Raw genomic sequence first — 16477 nt, forward strand, 5'->3', positions numbered from 1 at the left:
GTGCGTGCGTGTGTGCGCGCGCACAAACACACACACACCACACACACACACACACACACACACACACACACACACACACACACACGATAAGTTCTTATACAGCTGCACCAGTCGTTCTTCAAAGAACTTTTCCTTTAATTGTTGAGATGGGGTGGGAGGGGTTCCTCTATGTAGCTCAGGCTAGCCTAAAGCTTGGTATGTAGTTCAGATTGTTCTCTATGTAGCTCAGGCTAGCCTAAAGCTTGGTGTGTAGTTCAGACTGAGCGATAGCACGTCGGCGGCTTTGTACTTGTTTTTCTCCTCCTCCTCTTCTGTCATTTGGAGACAGGGTTTCTCTACATAGCTCTGATTCTCCTGGAACTTGCTCTTTATATTTAGAGATCTGCCTGTCTCTGCCTCCCTAGGGCCAAGATTAAAGATGTGCCCCCCTACGCCTGACCTTCTCACCTGTTTTAATAACAGCTCAGTGAGATGGCTTAGCAGGCAAAGGGGCTCACCAGCAACCCATGACCTGAGTTTGATCCCCAGGACCCCCAGGGTGGAAAAAGAAAACAGACAAACAACAGTTGTTCTCTGACCTCCAAACTCATGCAAAGACACCTGCACACCGTGCATGTGCACACACACACACACACACACACACAAATAAATTCGATAAATTAAATTAGGGGTCCTATTGTCATGTATTTATTTGGCAAAGGAAAAGAGTTTCCTTTATGTCTGTTCTCCAGAAAGGTTTGTTCTTAGCCTGGGCACAAAGTTACTGTGTGCAAGGTCTTGAGTTCAATACTCAGCGTTGAAAAGTGAGTTCCAGGCCACCCTGGGCTACAGTTCAAGACCCTGCGTGAACTTCCTCCTGTTTACGGGGACTATTAATGAAGCGATGACCACCATGGAGTGTTCAGTCAGTCTCGGAGCCATTTTGAAAACAAAACAAAACCCATAAATAGTAGACCCAGATAAATTTGAATTTCAGATTATTATATGCATATCACAAATAGAATAAGATGCATGGTTTTATATTAAAAATCGCTACCTATTTACCTGAAATTCATTTTTTAAAAACAGTTATTATTACTATGTATTTTATGTATATGGATGTTTTGCCTTCATGTACGTCTATGTACCAAGTGTGTGGCTGGTGTGCTCAGATGTCAGAAGAGGGCACTGGATCACTTGGAACTGGAGTTATAAATGGTTGTAAGTGAGTTATCATGTGGGTGCTGGGAATCGAATCCGGGTCCTGCAAAAGCAGCCAGTGCTCTTAACCACTGAGGCATCTCTCTAGCTCCTGAAATTAAAATTTAAGTAGGGGCCCTCTATTTTGTCCGTCAGCCCTAATCTGAAAAGACCGCTTCACTTTTCATTCCTTACAGTTATTCACAATGTGATGAGCTTTGTGATTTCGTCTAGTCCTTTACTATGTGTTTGAAAATAGGAATTATGCGATCCCTTTAATAGACTATTAAAAATAAGAGAAAATAAATGGTATGAAATAGCTCCCTAAGGTGTGTTATTGTCGTTCCCAGACCAAGCCCCAGAGGACCAGGACTACATATCCCACAATGCCACTCGGCGTCTCCTCGCCATTACCTCATTCTCTGTCGCTCTCACCAATCCCAGCTTCTCCAGGGGTGTGGTAGCGGGCTGTCCTCGCGACTTTTGCTGTACCCTGCTGCCGGGCTACTCCTGTCGCGAGACTTCCTGCTCCTCTGCCGCTCCCTTTACCGTCGCCTGAGCCGGGGACCCGGACCCAGCCTCGCCCCCACCCGGTCACCGGCCCCGGCTCCATCGAGGCCTCGGTCCCCCAGCCCCGCCTCGCCGCCGCCATGGCGGACCCTAAATACGCCGACCTCCCCGGCATTGTGAGTACAGGGCCGGGCCCGGCTCCCCAGACCGCGCCCCCGATCTCCCAAGGACCCCCAAGAGAAACCAACCCGCGACCCCTCCCGCTGGCAGCCCCTTCTCCGCCCCAAGGGTTATCGCCTCTCGCCCTTCGACGGCTGCAGCACCTTCTGGACTGCCGACCCGACTGGGCCGGGCCGTTGGACTCCGCGTCTGGCCCCCTTTCTGGCAGTAGCCGGTTTCTCCGCCCAGAAATCACCTCCGGGCGCTTTCCACTTGTGCCCGAGTGTTTGTATCATCCATGTCAACACTGCCCTTGTTGCCCCAAATTTCCCGATTGCTCACCCCCGCATCCTTACTCCAGCCATACTCAGTAGGCCACTTGATGATGGCCTTCATCTTGCCAGGGAAGAGGTTACTGTCGCAGAAACCTTGTGCCAGTAGGGAGCTCTGTCCCTTGGGAGCACCTGTGCCTACTCCTCATGCACAAGCCGGCATGTGCACTTCGTTTGTGCTACCCTGCGTTCTCAGGGTGGGGAGACTGGCGCACAAGACCTTGAGAACTAAGGCCCTGAGTCACTGTCAGCCCTGGTTGCAGTGGAGTGAATGCAGGGCCTAACTCGAGGAACTGTCATCTGCTTAGGACAAAGTCGTTACCAAGGACTGGCCTCTCAGCCATGTCCAGGGTGACATCTCTCTTTTCACGTTGGTCGCTTACCCCAGGTTCCAGTTTGTACCTGGGGTTATTGAGGAGATGTGGGAACTGACATACTCGTGGCAGGGGGAGTGGAAAACAGACAGAATCCATGAATCACAGTCTGGGTTTTGCAGTAGCTTGTTCAAAGGGCATGGGGACAAGAGGGGAATGCTGGGGTAGTGAGATCGGGTGGTCACTCCTTCTACCTGCAGGCCAGGAACGAGCCAGATGTTTATGAAACCAGCGACCTACCTGAGGATGATCAAGCAGAGTTTGATGCGGTAAGACTATGTGCTGCCTCAGGATCCCTCTGGCCTCTTACCTCTCTCCCCCAGATAGTTCTTTCCCTTCCCTGGCAAGCCACAGCAATAAGTGGGTATGCCAACCCCAGCCTGGGTGGTCTCAGGGCTTTCAAAGGCCTTGCTGAGATGCCTGCCATCAATGAACAATGCCAGAAAGGAGGGTCAAGCCAGTAGGACTACAACTAACAAGACCTGCTAGTAAAACCCAAGTCTTAGGTTTTCTAAATACAATTGAAATACCCCAAAACAGTTATAGTCTCGGTTAGTGATTAAATAGGCCCCTGGGTTCTAATCCATAATTTGAGTTATAAAAGCTTGAACATTAATAAATGGCTTAAGGTTGCAGTAGGCCTTTTTGTTTTATTATATATCTTACCCAGCGCATTCCCATTAGTATTTACCAAGAACTGGAATTTGAACGATTAGGAGCCATTAGGCAAGGTGTAACAAATGTCTTGGAGACTCCAGAAAAATAAGAGGCCTGGTTAGAGCAAAGTAATTTTGAGGAAAAACATAAATCTTATAATCAGCGGAGAAGAGACCGTGATAATATATTAGATTTGTTCGATGAGCTCATTGTGTTAATCAGGAATGGAATTATTTTCTATCATTTAACAGATATGCTCATTCTGTTTTGATTTTTTTTTCCCAGTGCAGAGGAAGAGGCGTCCCTGCCGCTATGGAGCCCTTGACTAATGTGACAATTAGGATGCATACAGGAAGTAGAGAGGAGAGTTAGGACCGCGTAGGTAGCATAAGAAGAAGCCTAAAGTAGGTAGTAGAAGTCATAGTGCTGTGGGGACAAAGCCCAGCAACGGCTTGTATAGATCTTCGTTATCTCCAAAGAAAGCTGAGCTGGGCTCACATTGGTGCTCAGCGAAGGTGTGGCCAAAAAGTCTTGGGGACATTCTCAGCAGGCCCAGTATGTGTGTCTGTTAGTCCTTTGGCCGTGTCTGTGGGGCTGGGTAGTTCTGGGGAATGTTGGTTGCTGGCTTATAATGATATGGCTTGGCGTACTCACTTATTCCTCATTCTGTTCTCCCCTGTGGGAATGTTTCCTACACTGTGGGGCATAGCTTCCCTGTCCCTTCTCTCAACAGTGTGTCCCTTGTGGCTTCTGTATTTGCTGGCATGTCAGTCTCCCTCTCCCTCCTGCCCCCAGCTTAAGTATCTGGAGATAATGCAGATGATGTCATAGCCAATACTTGAATGTAAAGCTGTCCCTCCAAGGGTGTCTTAGTTAACCCTGTGCTCACAGAGTAGTAAAGGGTACGATGAGGAATTCCTGAACCGAAGACAGCGCGAGACCTGCCTATAAAATAATCAGGCCTTGGAGGCAGTGGATAGAACTCTGTCCCTTTTCACGTAACCGTGATGCACATGGACAATGCCACAGCCACCCTGTTTCCAAACAAACAAATCCATCATCGTTTTCTTCTTGGAGGTACAGGGATAGCTCTTTATACAGACACGATGGAGCCTGAGTATAAATCTCTGATTGGCCGCTTTTCCTCACTGAGCCTGAGCAGCCTATGACTGTGGCGGCTAATGGCTGTGGGGGGAGGACACCAGCCAGTTTGTTTCCTGCAGCATATTACCCAGGAAGCGGCTGTGAAAGGGCCTGGGAGCCAGCGGTAAACACTGGTGATTGGAAGCTGCTCTCATCACCCTGGCTCAGAGAGGCGTGTACGTGGAGAGCTGAGTTTTCTCCTGATGTCAGCTAATGTCTCTGGCCCCCTCCGTGTCCCTGTGGGCCTTCGGAAGGCAGCTTTCGGGAAGTGAGCTGCATAATGGCTCTGCTGCTGCTCATAACGCTGACGTAAATGTGCAACTTGAGGAGCGGTGCAGTTGTGTGCCTCCCTACCTAGAGCTGTGGCTGTGCGGCCTCGGTGCTGGCTGGGAGCCTGTCCACTCCTCATCTCCTGGGCTCTCTGCCGGAATCTCCAGATTAAAAAAAAAAGAACATGTAAGGCTATGTAGCAAGAATGTCTCCCACCACTGCCCGCCACTCAGTTCTATTTTGGAGACAGGGTCTCATTATCTCACCCTCTCGGGCCTAGAACTCCATATGTAGACCAGGCTGGCCTAGAATTCAGAGATCTGCCTGTCCTTTTCTCTGCTTCCCAAGGGCTGAGATTAAAGGTGTTTGCCACTGTGCCCAGCTTCCAGGTGTTAATTTAAAGAAATATCAAGTAGAATGTCCGTCCGTTCAGTGTCTTTAACCTTCCTCTGATTTCTCTACTGCCATAAAAAAAAAAACTGTGACAGGAAATAATATTCTTCAGACCTTGATTACTAGTTTAACTTGAACATGGAAGTGTGACGATTCCCACAGTGGGAAGGGTGGGGCAGGAAAGAAGTAGAATTGGTTTATTTGTTTTTTTCTAGGTGATCCCAATTTTTCTTCTATTCCTTTAAAACAATTTTAGCAGGAAGTAAACTACTTTACAATAGGAATGGGCTGGAAAACAGTAGAAGCTAGCAGCCCTTCCCTTCCCAGTATAGAAAATCTGCATCTCAGCCACTCCTGGGTTGGTTAAAACAGTGTTTGCAAAGCTACTTCCCAAATGCCCTCCCCTGGGCCTACAGCCGGCCTTGGGTCAGTAACGCTTTCTGCTCATGACTTAAGCAGAAAATATTAAGACAGCCTCAGTAGAGGAGGACCCAGCTTTCCCTGTGCCGTGTAAAAGGAAGGTTTCCTGAGTCCAGTTTGGTGGGAGTCCCTGCCTGCCTGAGGTTTAGAGTATCCTAGAATATGCTTGATTGTGTTCATTGACTGTTGGCGCACTTGAACTTACCCGAGTTTTTCCTAATGCTTCCCCCTTCCTCCCTCCTCACCACCCTGCCTGGACACTAGTTTGCACAAGTAAGGCCACTCAACGCTTCTCTCTGCATGTTGTGTTCATCTGCCCTCTTGCATGCAGTGCTCTGCCACTTCCCGATCACTGTAGCTAACTGTTGCAAATTCCAATGAGTCCCTATTCGGGCCTGGCCTTAGGCTTAAAGATCATTAATCAAAGTAGAAACAACGCAACTGCAACTACGATGCACGAATCATTGTGAATCATTGTCTCTTTGCCTTGTGAGGCCTGAAGAATAAAACTGAAGGAGGGAGAGAAACACGGAGGCCTTTAGACATGGGGGTGTAGACTTGGAAGGGGTTGCAAGAAGAGGGTTTTATGATCTTGTCTTCAGCCTTTATAGATAAAGGTGGAGAGCAAAAGGGAAAGCCAAGCCCCACCCCACTTCTCAGTTTCTCGGTGACTGGAAGAGAAAGCACCCATTTTAATGTTCTCCTGTGTTAAGCCTTGGAGAAAAGCAGGGTGGAAAGTGACCTATGCAATTTTAGGATAATAATTTAGGTTATTTTTGTTTTCTGAGCCTTTCTGTTTCTGTGTTCCTCTTAGAAATGGATGGGCGGTCAGCATTTGTGTTGGCCCATCCTGGACAGTTTTATTCTGCAGCTCTCTCCATGTTCTTTGTCACCATGGTTCCGAAGTCCCCCTGGCTGAAGTATTGGCATAGATCCTGAAGAACCTCAGGTCTTGTTGTCTGAGGCACAGCCACTTAGCTAAACATCCATTCATGAGAGGGAGTCACGTACCATGTCAGCTGGTACCCAGGGTCAGAGCACTTGGAGTTTTCCCATTTTCTGTGCTACATTAAGTTTCTATGGTAACTGTTACTACTCCATATTATAGGAATTGTGCCCTAGACATTGCCCCTCTCCTACTCAGCACACACTTGATATATGCTGTGCACACCACTCCTCATCCTGTTTTGTTTGTTTGTTTGGTTGTTTTTTGTCCATCACCATCTGCCCTTCCCTCTTGGTTTGAACTTCATGGCCCACTGTCTCCCTCCCTCCTCTTGAGTTTCTCCCATGCTGCTTTGAGCTTGGTGAGACCAAGTCAGAAACAGGTGTAATACTTGCTTCTCTCGTCTGCTTGCACGTGTCACCTGTGGGTGCTCATGCCCACTTGTGAACAGTGACATCTTAGGCCTGGAGTCACTTCAAAATGTGGGCTAAAAGCGAGGCTGAAGTAATAGAGGGGCCATGGCTGGTTGTTATCCAGTGCATCTGGAGAACTGTTAGGGAAGCACACGTCCGCCCTCACAGGAGTTTTCTGTACATACAATGGCGGCCAGCCCTCCCCCTGCCCACCCACCCATCCCCAGAGCCAAAAGGCAGAGCACACTGTGGAAGTTTCCCTCCTAGCAGTGAGGAACCCCCATCTGTGGCCTGGACTGCAGTACACTCATCCTTCCCCGAGTCCAGCTCTGGGAGTCTTGTGATCAGGGTTGGTAGCTGTAGATCTTGGGGTCCTCTGGGCTCCTGTGCTGTCGAATACTGGCAGAATCACCCTGCATCGTTCAGAGCTATGGCAGGGCAAGTTACCATTCATTCAGCGAGAAGAAGCAAGCTTCAACCCTATGAACTAGTAAGGGGGATTCCCCCTTGGGAATTGGGGGCCCTCAGTCAGTGACAGGCCCTCAGAATCTGCACACTGCTTCGGGCTGCCATTTTTACAGCTTCCCCTCCACCTGAGCCTTCTCTCCTGACCCTGTTGTGCACCAGCTGTGGCTCTAACAACTCTGCCCTCGCACTCCCACATGACCGCTGCTGACCGGCAGAGCCTCATGCCATCTTCACCAGCAGAGAGGGCAGGGTCTCATGGTCTTCTTTCTCTTGGGGCATATTCTGACCTCAGCTAAAATTCTTGGCCCCCAAATTTTGCTAGGCTCCCCTGGGGCCCTGTGGTGCAGTGTTGGAAAGACGGTCATGTAGTGCATGTGACAATTGCTAATAACAATTTTGTCTTTTTTTTCCCTCCCTCATCCCCCTTCCCCCACACCCTTTCCTTTTTAACTCTTGATTTTCTCACCTCTGGGGAAACCACAGGAGCTGGTAAGAAGCCCTACCTTCGTCCGCTTTCTAACGGGGTGTGCTGTGGTGGGCGTTTGTTCTCTGTCCTTTTGTCTCCTCTGAGTCTTCGGACTCTCTAGTCTGTCCCACACCCAGCACCCATTCCAGTGGCACAAGTCACTGTGGTGGCGAGGCAGATCTTTGAGATGCTGGTGGACTGGGTGCCATCTGAAGACCAGCATGTGCCACCAGCCTGGCCCTGCTGGGGCTGCTGCTGCTCAGACAGATGCTGAGAAGATGCCAGCACATCTCCTGGCCCAGGCCTTGCTTCTCCAGGAGAACAGCGCTCAGAAACACTGAGACTTTCCTCAGTACTGATCCTTTGCTGCTCCCATCTTTCCTTACTTAAGAACAGAAATGGGAGAGCATCCATTTGCAAGGGTGCGGGCCAGGATTCAACTGTCCTTATTCTCCAGGCTATGCCTCCCCTGTCTTTTTCTTTCTTCTCTTTTTCCTTTTATGTGTATGTGGTACCAGAGGTCAAACTCAGGGGCTTATGCAGCATAGCTAGTTACATCCAGCCTTTCAGTCCTCTTTTTTATTCTTTAAATTTAGATGGAGTCTCACTCTGTAGACCAGCCTGACTTGGAACTCAAAGAGATCCGTTGCCTCTGCCTGCTGGGCTTAAACACATGTGCCACCACATCTGGCCATCTTCCTTTAAAAGTTTTTTTTGTCCAATCTTTGTTTTTTTTTGAGCAGAGTCTCCTTTTGTGACCCTAGCTGGCCTGAGGTTCCCAAAGTACTGGGATTACAGTGTAAGCCACCAGGCCCATCTTGTATTTTTACTTTATTTATATTAATACATATACATGTATATGTGTATATATATAATTTATTAATTCATTTATTCTGAGACGGGGTCTCACTGTAACTCTGAGTGTCCTGGAACTCATAGAAATCCTCTTGCTCGTGCCTCCTGAGTGCTGGCGTTATTTTTATTTTTTGAGACAGGGTCTTGCTATACCATTCTCTAGTCTAGCTGGAGTTGGTTATCCCCCAGGTGCTGGGATTACAAGCATGTGCCACTATGCTGGTCTAAAGGGAAAGTTCTACCTTGTTGGCTTTTCTGGAGAGAAGCAGCATGCTTCCAGGAGTGCGCTCAGATGATGTGCTGGCCTTCCTTGGGCCGGCATCCTCAGCTTAGAGACCAGAAGCCACATAGCCACTCGGCAGCTGAGGACTGCAGAGGAAAAGAGCCTGGCTGAGGTTCACAGTCTCCTCTCTAGGGTCTGCGTGGGGACCACTGAGCCCTTTTGTTTTCCTTGCTGTGAGATTCCTGCCTTCCCCTCTGCCTAGCAGGTGCCTGAAGAAAAGGTAGAGAAGGGAGCTACTGCTTCCTTACAGCCTTTCCCTGTCCTTGGTTTTTAAAGCTGCCGCCCACTCCGATCCCATCTGTGACTCAGTAGAGGTGAAGGATGGAGTCTCCTTCTCGCTGTTGTTTTCTCTTGGGTCCTGCTTCTCCTCCTCCCTGCTCCCACATACCCACACACAGGCAGAGGTTCTGTCTTGAATGCAGATAGGATTGCTTGGTAGCAATTCGTTTAAATCAGCACCTAAGAGATGGGCCTGCCTCCCCCCCCCCCTTTTTTTTTAAGGAAAGCTTTTATAAGTAACTCTAATGTGCAGCTAGAGTTGAGAGTCATTTGCCTAGATTCAGGAGTGAGGACTGGCCTTGCCTTCCTCCTGTGGAATAGGGGGTGTCCGCCCTAACAGAACAGGACTCCTAGGCTCCCCCTTCCTGAGTGCTGTCTTGATGTAATTACTGGAAGCAAGTTGCTGTACAAGGAGGGGCCCCAGCCTCAGCTCTACGCTACCATGATTCCCATCTCTGCCACTGCCTCTACTTGAGGACTCAGGAAGAGAGCAGATGCCGCGCTGACCCTTGATGCGGGCTGTACTCTCTCCATTGCATGTGGCACCTGTGTTCCTTGTGGCCCTTACCCGGGGTGCTGCAGAAAAGCAGCCGCTTATGCTTGTTACTTATAAGGTGTCCCTTAAACAACCCGCGGAGCCCTTGCTGCTGCCTCTCTGAACTATCTGACCCCACAGTAGCCAGAAAGCAGGCTTCTATGCACACCCTCTGCCAACCTCCTTTCATATCTAAGAGTTAGTGTCTTACTTCAGCAAGATTAAAGCCTGCTGTTTTACTCTCGGTATTGACCTTGCTGGCGGCCTTCCTTCCTCCCTTCAAACTAGGATGGGGAGTCAGCTCTCTGTGGACTTGCTCAGCCAGGAAAGGAGGCTTACTTTTTGGAGGGGGGGGGGCGTTGAGAGAGGTCAGGGTGGTTTCTTGCCCTGAGTGCATGGTGTGTGCCAGATAACTGGGAAGGGCTGAGGGAGGGAGGTGTGTATACAGAGTGGGTGGGGGAGGTTATGCTGCCTCTCTAGCTGAACCAGGGTGTTCATGTTTATACTCCGGAGGCTCCAGCTTCGGCAGGAAGCTTCTCTTTCCTAGACTGAGCCTGTATGGGCAGCCTGGAATGAAACCATCCTTGTTTGCCCTTGGAAACGGGGCCCAGTGTCTTAGTAGTTTGGGAGTTTTGTGGGATACTAAAATGCTAGGGTGGGAATGGGGCTCCCCTGACCTGAAGCCCCTGTTCCCTCAGGAGGAGCTAACCAGCACGAGCGTGGAGCACATCATTGTCAATCCCAATGCTGCCTATGACAAGTTCAAGGACAAGAGAGTGGGGACAAAGGGCCTCGGTGAGACTGGGCTCAGGTTGGGAGGGAATCATAGAGCAAGCCTAAGGGGTTTCCTGTCCTCAGCACTCAGTGGCTGTGCTCTGCTAAGACCCTCATCGCCCGGGTCTGTGACTGCACTGGGCCCAGGCCAGGCCACTCAGTCTAGCCTTCTTTTCTTGGCAGATTTCTCAGATCGCATTGGGAAAACCAAGAGGACAGGATACGAATCTGGAGACTATGAGATGGTTTGTCGTGTGTGTTGATGGACATGGGGCAGCAAGCCCACGGCAGGCCTGTAGCCAGGGACTGAGGAATGTTTGCCTGCATGTATGTGTGTGCAGCATGTGTGTGCCTGATGTCTGCAGAGACCAGAAGAAGGAATATCAGATCTCCCAGAAACAGTGTGACAGATGGTTGTGAGCCACCTTGTGGATACTGGGAACTGAACTCAGGCCTTCTGTGAGAGCAGCCAGTGCTTTCAGCTGCCGAGCTTGAGGGAGATGGTCTTGTTGTGAGGTGATCTGTTGAGGAGCCCAACAGGATGCAGTTGAGTGTTTTTTACCCTGCTGCTGGCCTGGAGTCTCCCAGCCTCTGGCTACTTCCCTTTCTTCCATAGTAGGGCATCAATGATTCAGGACTTAGTTCTAAGCTTTGGATAAATTCTCAAGGCTTCCTCTGACGGGAGATGTAGCATCTTCTTTGCTTCTCTGTAGCTTGGCGAGGGCCTGGGTGTGAAGGAGACACCGCAGCAGAAGTACCAGCGGCTACTGCATGAAGTCCAGGAGCTGACAACTGAAGTGGAGAAAATCAAGGTAACTGCAGTCTCTGCTCCCCAGCTCGCCAGCCGCAGCTTTTGTAGCAGAGGAGCAGCACCCAGCAGGAAGAGAGAGATCCCTAAGCTGTGGGTAAAGGGTGTGAGCTTTGCAGAGTTGGGAGTTGCAAGTCTATTTAATGCTGTTAAATTCAGTCTTCTGGGGGCAGAAGAGATGACCCAGCGGCTAAAGCACTGGTCGCTCCTCTGGAGGACTCAGTACCTGCTAGGTTCTTACAACCATCTGTAACTCCAGCCCCGAATCCGATGCCCCTTGTAGCCCCCATGGTCACTGCACGCATGTGGTACACAGACATAGATATGGTATAGCACCCACATACATAAAATAAATAAAATCACCTGGCCATAGTTTCCCTTGAGGGTGTTGCTATTTTGTCTTGCTTCATTCCTGCCAGCCTCACTACCCACCTCTTCTTTCCTAGACGACAGTGAAGGAGTCAGCCACTGAGGAGAAACTGACCCCTGTGGTGCTGGCTAAACAGCTGGCAGCCCTGAAGCAGCAGCTGGTTGCTTCTCACCTGGAGAAGCTGTTGGGACCCGATGCTGCCATCAACCTCACTGACCCGGATGGAGCCCTGGCTAAGTGAGTGCCCTCCTTGTGGAAACCATTGCTGAGTGGAACTGCGGAGGACTTCAGCCAGATACCAAAAGCAGCACCAAGTCAGGAGGCAGCCTTGCTGCTCTGTAGTGGCCTTGTGAGGCAAGGAGATCTAAGTAGTCATGCTCTTATTGTTCTCGTGACCCAGGCGCTTACTGCTGCAGCTGGAAGCCACAAAGAACAGCAAAGGGACTTCAGGAGGAAGGACCACAGGTGGGACCCCCCCAGAGAGTGGCCTTGTCACTTATGAACTGCACTCTCGGCCTGAGCAGGACAAGTTCTCACAAGCTGCCAAAGTGAGTGTCCCTTTAGAGGACCAGGCCTGGGGACAGAGTGCTGGGAAAGCTGTTGATTCCCCTTGAAGTCTTGCTCTCTTTGTCTCCCTTGCATACCTGGTTTTGAGGCAGGGTCTCCTGTAGCCTAGGCTAGCTCGAACTCAATATGTAGTTTAGGTTGGCTCTGAACGCTGGATTCTCCTGCCTCTGCCTCCCAAGTGATCCATGTAATTCAAGTGTAAACTTAAGATTGTGGCTAGGGATGTGTTCCAGGAAAGGGGTTCCTTGGAACGGGAAAGCGGGGATGGGGGTGGCAAACCTCACCTCCTCCTTTCCATAGGTTGCAGAACTTGAGAAGCGTCTGACAGAGCTGGAGGCCACTGTCCGCTGTGATCAGGATGCTCAGGTCAGGGGCTCTCCTGTATTTAGTCAGCACCCTGAGCCTTCAGGTCCAGTGATTTCCAGAATCTGGGAGGGGTAAGCTAGTGGGTGCCAGCTGAAACCAGGAACGATAGAAGAAGGTAGTCAGCCCTGTGTAGGTATGAAGACTGCTGATTTTTCTCCTTCATTTCCCATCAGAATCCCCTTTCTGCAGGTCTGCAAGGAGCCTGCCTTATGGTGAGTGTGGAAGGACCGGTATTGTTTAGATTACAGAGGGCTATGGGAATGGATGACTTACAACAAGTACTTCTGGATCTCAGTGGTATATTCATTAGCTCCAGTGAAATATGAAAGACCTTTTTCTAGTCAGCTTCTTTCCTGGTGACACTTGTCCAAACCCTTTCCCCACCCTCTAGGAAACTGTAGAACTGTTGCAGGCCAAGGTGAGCGCCCTGGACCTTGCAGTTTTGGACCAAGTAGAGGCTCGGCTGCAGGTACTAAGTGGAGCAGCACTTGGGTTCTAAGTAGCCTGGGACTTTGGAAGCCCTGGGCGCCCTCTCACCCTTAACACCCTTTTTTCAGAGTGTCCTGGGAAAGGTGAATGAAATTGCCAAGCACAAAGCCTCTGTGGAGGATGCAGACACACAGAGCAAGGTCAGGAAGCCCCTCCCATCTTTATACCCCTTGTGCTCTGTCAGGGTCCCCCTCTGAGTGCTGACATCAGAATGCAGAGACTTAGAGTCTCAGGTCTTATCAGTAGTTGCCTTCTCCATACCCTCAGCCATCCTTTCTGGGCCCTGTCATCTTCTTCCAGGTGCACCAGCTTTATGAAACCATACAGCGCTGGAGCCCCACTGCCTCTGCCCTCCCTGAGCTGGTGCAGAGACTAGTCACCATCAAGCAGCTACATGAGCAAGGTGTGAGGCTGGTCCCTACGCTTGGGCCCTTTTGTGTCCCTCTCTCACCCTGGGCTCTGCTCTCAACTGTGCCCCTATTCACGTTTTTTTGCAGCTATGCAGTTTGGCCAGCTCCTGACACACTTGGATACTACCCAACAGATGATTGCCGCCTCCCTTAAGGACAATGCCACTCTCCTGACCCAGGTGTGTCCATCCCTTTGTTTTGTTTATTGCCACGTTTTTCCATCGCAGAACTCAGCAGTTCTCCAGCCCCACCTCAGAGGGTTTTGTCTTAGGCTGTTGAATGTCTCTTCTGTTTTCGTAGCCATAGGACCTTTGTACCCAATTTAGTTAACCTCTTTCTCCCTAACCTTGGACTTGGTTTTGGCAGGAGGTAGGGATGTCAAACAAGAGTCTCAGTCTCAAGTCTCATTTTGGCTGACTTGAAACTTGTTTTGTAGACCAGGCTGGTCCCAAATTTGTGGCAATCCTCCTCCTTCCTCCCAGGTACTGGGATTACAGGAGTATGTGGCCATGCTTGACTCTTTGAGACAGGTCTTGCTGTGTCCCCCTAGCTGGCCTCAAACTCACAGCTAAACAAACCTTGGTGCTTTAGACTCCCAGGTGCTGGAATTAGTCCTGAGCACATCTTGCTTTAGTTTTACCTTCTTTATCTATCTTTTGGTTTCTAGTAGGTTTTTGTTTTTTTAGTTTTTTGAGACAGGGCTCTGTGTAGCCCTGGCTTTCCTGGAACTCACTCTGTAGATCAGACTGGCCTCAAACTCAGAAGAGATCTGCTTGCCTCTGCCTCCTGAGTGCTGGGATTATAGGCGTGTGTCATCACCGCCCCATTTTTTTATTTAATGTGCATTGCTGTTTTGTCTGCATGTATGTCTTTGTGAGGGTGTCAGATCTTGGAGTTACAGTTGTGAGCTGCTGTGTGGGTGCTGGGAAGTTCACATGGAAGAGCAGGTCAGTAGTACTCTTAACCGCTGACTCATCTCTCCTGCCCAGGTTTCCAGTGTTTTATGTACATATATGTATACCCATGTGTGTTGGGAGTGCAATCACCTGTGCCAAAGGCTGATGTTGAGTGTCTCCTGTCACTCTCTCCTCTCTTATTAAAATATTTGAGTGTGTGTGTATGTGCACACTTATAGAGACCATTATGCCCACTTCTATTTATTTCTATGTTTATAGGTGTTTTTCCTGTTTGCATGTCTGTGCACCATGTGTGTGCCTAGTGCCCAAGGAGGCCAAAAGGGTTTATTATAGACAATTGTGAACTGCCATGGAAGAGCAACCAGTGCTTTTAACCCCCGTTCTCACACAGGTGCTGGGGATCTGAACTCTGGTCCTGATGTTTACACAATAAGCAAATTAGTCACTAATCATCCCCAGCCCTGCTTCTTGAGAGGATTTGATTTTATATGTTGGAGTGTTTTCCTTCATGCACGTAGGTGCATCAGTCTGTACGGTCCTTATTTTGGAGGTCAGAAAAGGCTGTCAGATTCCCTAGAATTGAAATTACAGATGGTCATGAACCACCATGTGAGTGCTGGGAACCAAACCTAGGTCCTCTCAGAACAGCCAGTGCTCTTTACCTGCTGAGCTCTTTCCAGCCGCCCAGCCTGTTTCTATTAATTCCTATAGCAATGCTCAGTACTTAGCTGGTGCTCAGTTTCTATTGCATGAACTGTTCTTTCTGCTGTAGGGAGATCAGCATCACAGACCACCACCAAAACAAACAAAACCAGGCCAAGTGTGGTGGTGCACGCCTTTAATCCCAGTTCTTCCAAGGCAGAGGCAGGCAGATTTCTTGAGTTCCAGGCCAGTCACAGTGACATGAGACCCAGTCTCAAAAGCAATAGATGAAATAAATGGGGAAAGGTGTAGTGGTCCACACCTTTAATCTAGCACTCAGGAGGCAGAGGGGCCAGGCCGGTCTACAGAGCTAGTTCCAGGACTCAAGACAAAACATAAAAATGTATGTGGTATATTCTTCCTCTAGCTTTCTAAAATTCTGAACCAGTGGAAACTTCATCTGTCTACTTGTTGGTTATCCTTTTATCAAGTAAGTGAGCAGTTCTGGAGGCAGGCTGAACAGAGCTCAGATTATAGGTCATGCCGACCCTGACCTCAAGCCATAGTACTCTGAGGGTAGGCAGTTTGGAAACTGCTGCCACAGACATTCCCTCCACCCACCCACCCCTCTCAAAACCAGAGACCCAAAGCTGTGGCTCCACTTCTTTCTTTCACTATGACCTGGAACTCACTCTGTAGATCAGGTTGGCCTTGAACTCAGAGATCCTCCTGCCTCCGCCTCCAGAGTGCTGGCCTATATAGGCATGTGCCATTGTGCCTGGTTTATGCTTGCTAGACAAGCAGTTTTTCCTTTAAAGAGAATTTCTTCTGGGTGCTCTTCATCCCCAGTGGACATCTGAACCAAACAAGAACAAGACTCTTCTCTCCCCTTTGTAGGTACAGACAACTATGCGTGAGAACTTGGCCACAGTCGAGGGGAATTTTGCCAGCATCGATGAGAGGATGAAGAAGCTGGGGAAGTGAGCACGTTGAGAGCTGAGAACAGGGGTAACCCTTGCCCAAGCTCTAAGAAGCTTCCATGGGGCTTCCCCTTCGTCCTAAACTCACAGCCCCATTCCACTTGACAAAGGGCAAGGGTTCTTGCATGTGGGGTACAGACCCCTCCCCTCATGAATAGAGTGGTAGCTGGGGCTGTCAGATGGGAGTCTGTCCTCAGGCCCAGGGGATGAGGACGTGGGCCCAGCCACATGCCAGCTCATGTCCATAACTGCTTCGCCTGGTGTGGGGAGGACAGCTTCTGGGGCTGACTAGAATACTGTACAACTGTTTCTGACCATTAAATGCTGTTGTACCGCGTAGCCTCTGCCGTGTTTCCTGGGCCTCAGGCAGCACTGGGCCAGCCGTGCAGAGCACAGCAGTCCAAGCTACACTATGACGAGACTATTTCAGTTGTCATCTGTTCTTACCAAAGAACTAAATAAAAATGAGGAC

At 49.7% G+C, this 16477-nt stretch overlaps 1 protein-coding gene across 2 annotated transcripts; it reads left to right on the forward strand.

The window, feature by feature from the left end:
* Window positions 1-1621: 1621 nt before the first annotated feature.
* Dctn2 (dynactin subunit 2) lies at window positions 1622-16344 on the forward strand. 2 transcript variants are annotated; one of them, XM_075954076.1, is made up of 14 exons: window positions 1622-1865; window positions 2755-2823; window positions 10366-10477; window positions 10640-10701; window positions 11170-11268; window positions 11711-11871; window positions 12035-12182; window positions 12502-12567; window positions 12741-12779; window positions 12959-13036; window positions 13125-13196; window positions 13357-13459; window positions 13554-13645; window positions 15923-16344. In XM_075954076.1, the coding sequence occupies exons 1-14, from the start codon at window positions 1830-1832 to the stop codon at window positions 16007-16009; spliced, it is 1224 nt and encodes a 407-aa protein (XP_075810191.1). In that variant the 5' UTR covers window positions 1622-1829; the 3' UTR covers window positions 16010-16344. The 2 variants fall into 2 exon arrangements, with proteins under 2 accessions (XP_075810191.1, XP_075810192.1); XM_075954077.1 differs by having other exon boundaries at window positions 10381-10477.
* Window positions 16345-16477: the final 133 nt, after the last annotated feature.

Source organism: Microtus pennsylvanicus, chromosome 20 (genome assembly GCF_037038515.1).
Source record: "Microtus pennsylvanicus isolate mMicPen1 chromosome 20, mMicPen1.hap1, whole genome shotgun sequence".
Taxonomy (NCBI): Eukaryota; Metazoa; Chordata; class Mammalia; order Rodentia; family Cricetidae; genus Microtus; species Microtus pennsylvanicus.

What these genes read in the sequence shown, in the direction of transcription:
- Dctn2 (XM_075954076.1), top strand. Translation starts at nt 1,830, where the DNA reads ATGGCGGACCCTAAATACGCCGACCTCCCCGGCATT. An exon ending in ACGCCGACCTCCCCGGCATT is followed by an intron (nt 1,866 to 2,754) that starts GTGAGTACAGGG and finishes TTCTACCTGCAG; the next exon opens with GCCAGGAACGAGCCAGATGT. An exon ending in AATCTGGAGACTATGAGATG is followed by an intron (nt 10,702 to 11,169) that starts GTTTGTCGTGTG and finishes GCTTCTCTGTAG; the next exon opens with CTTGGCGAGGGCCTGGGTGT.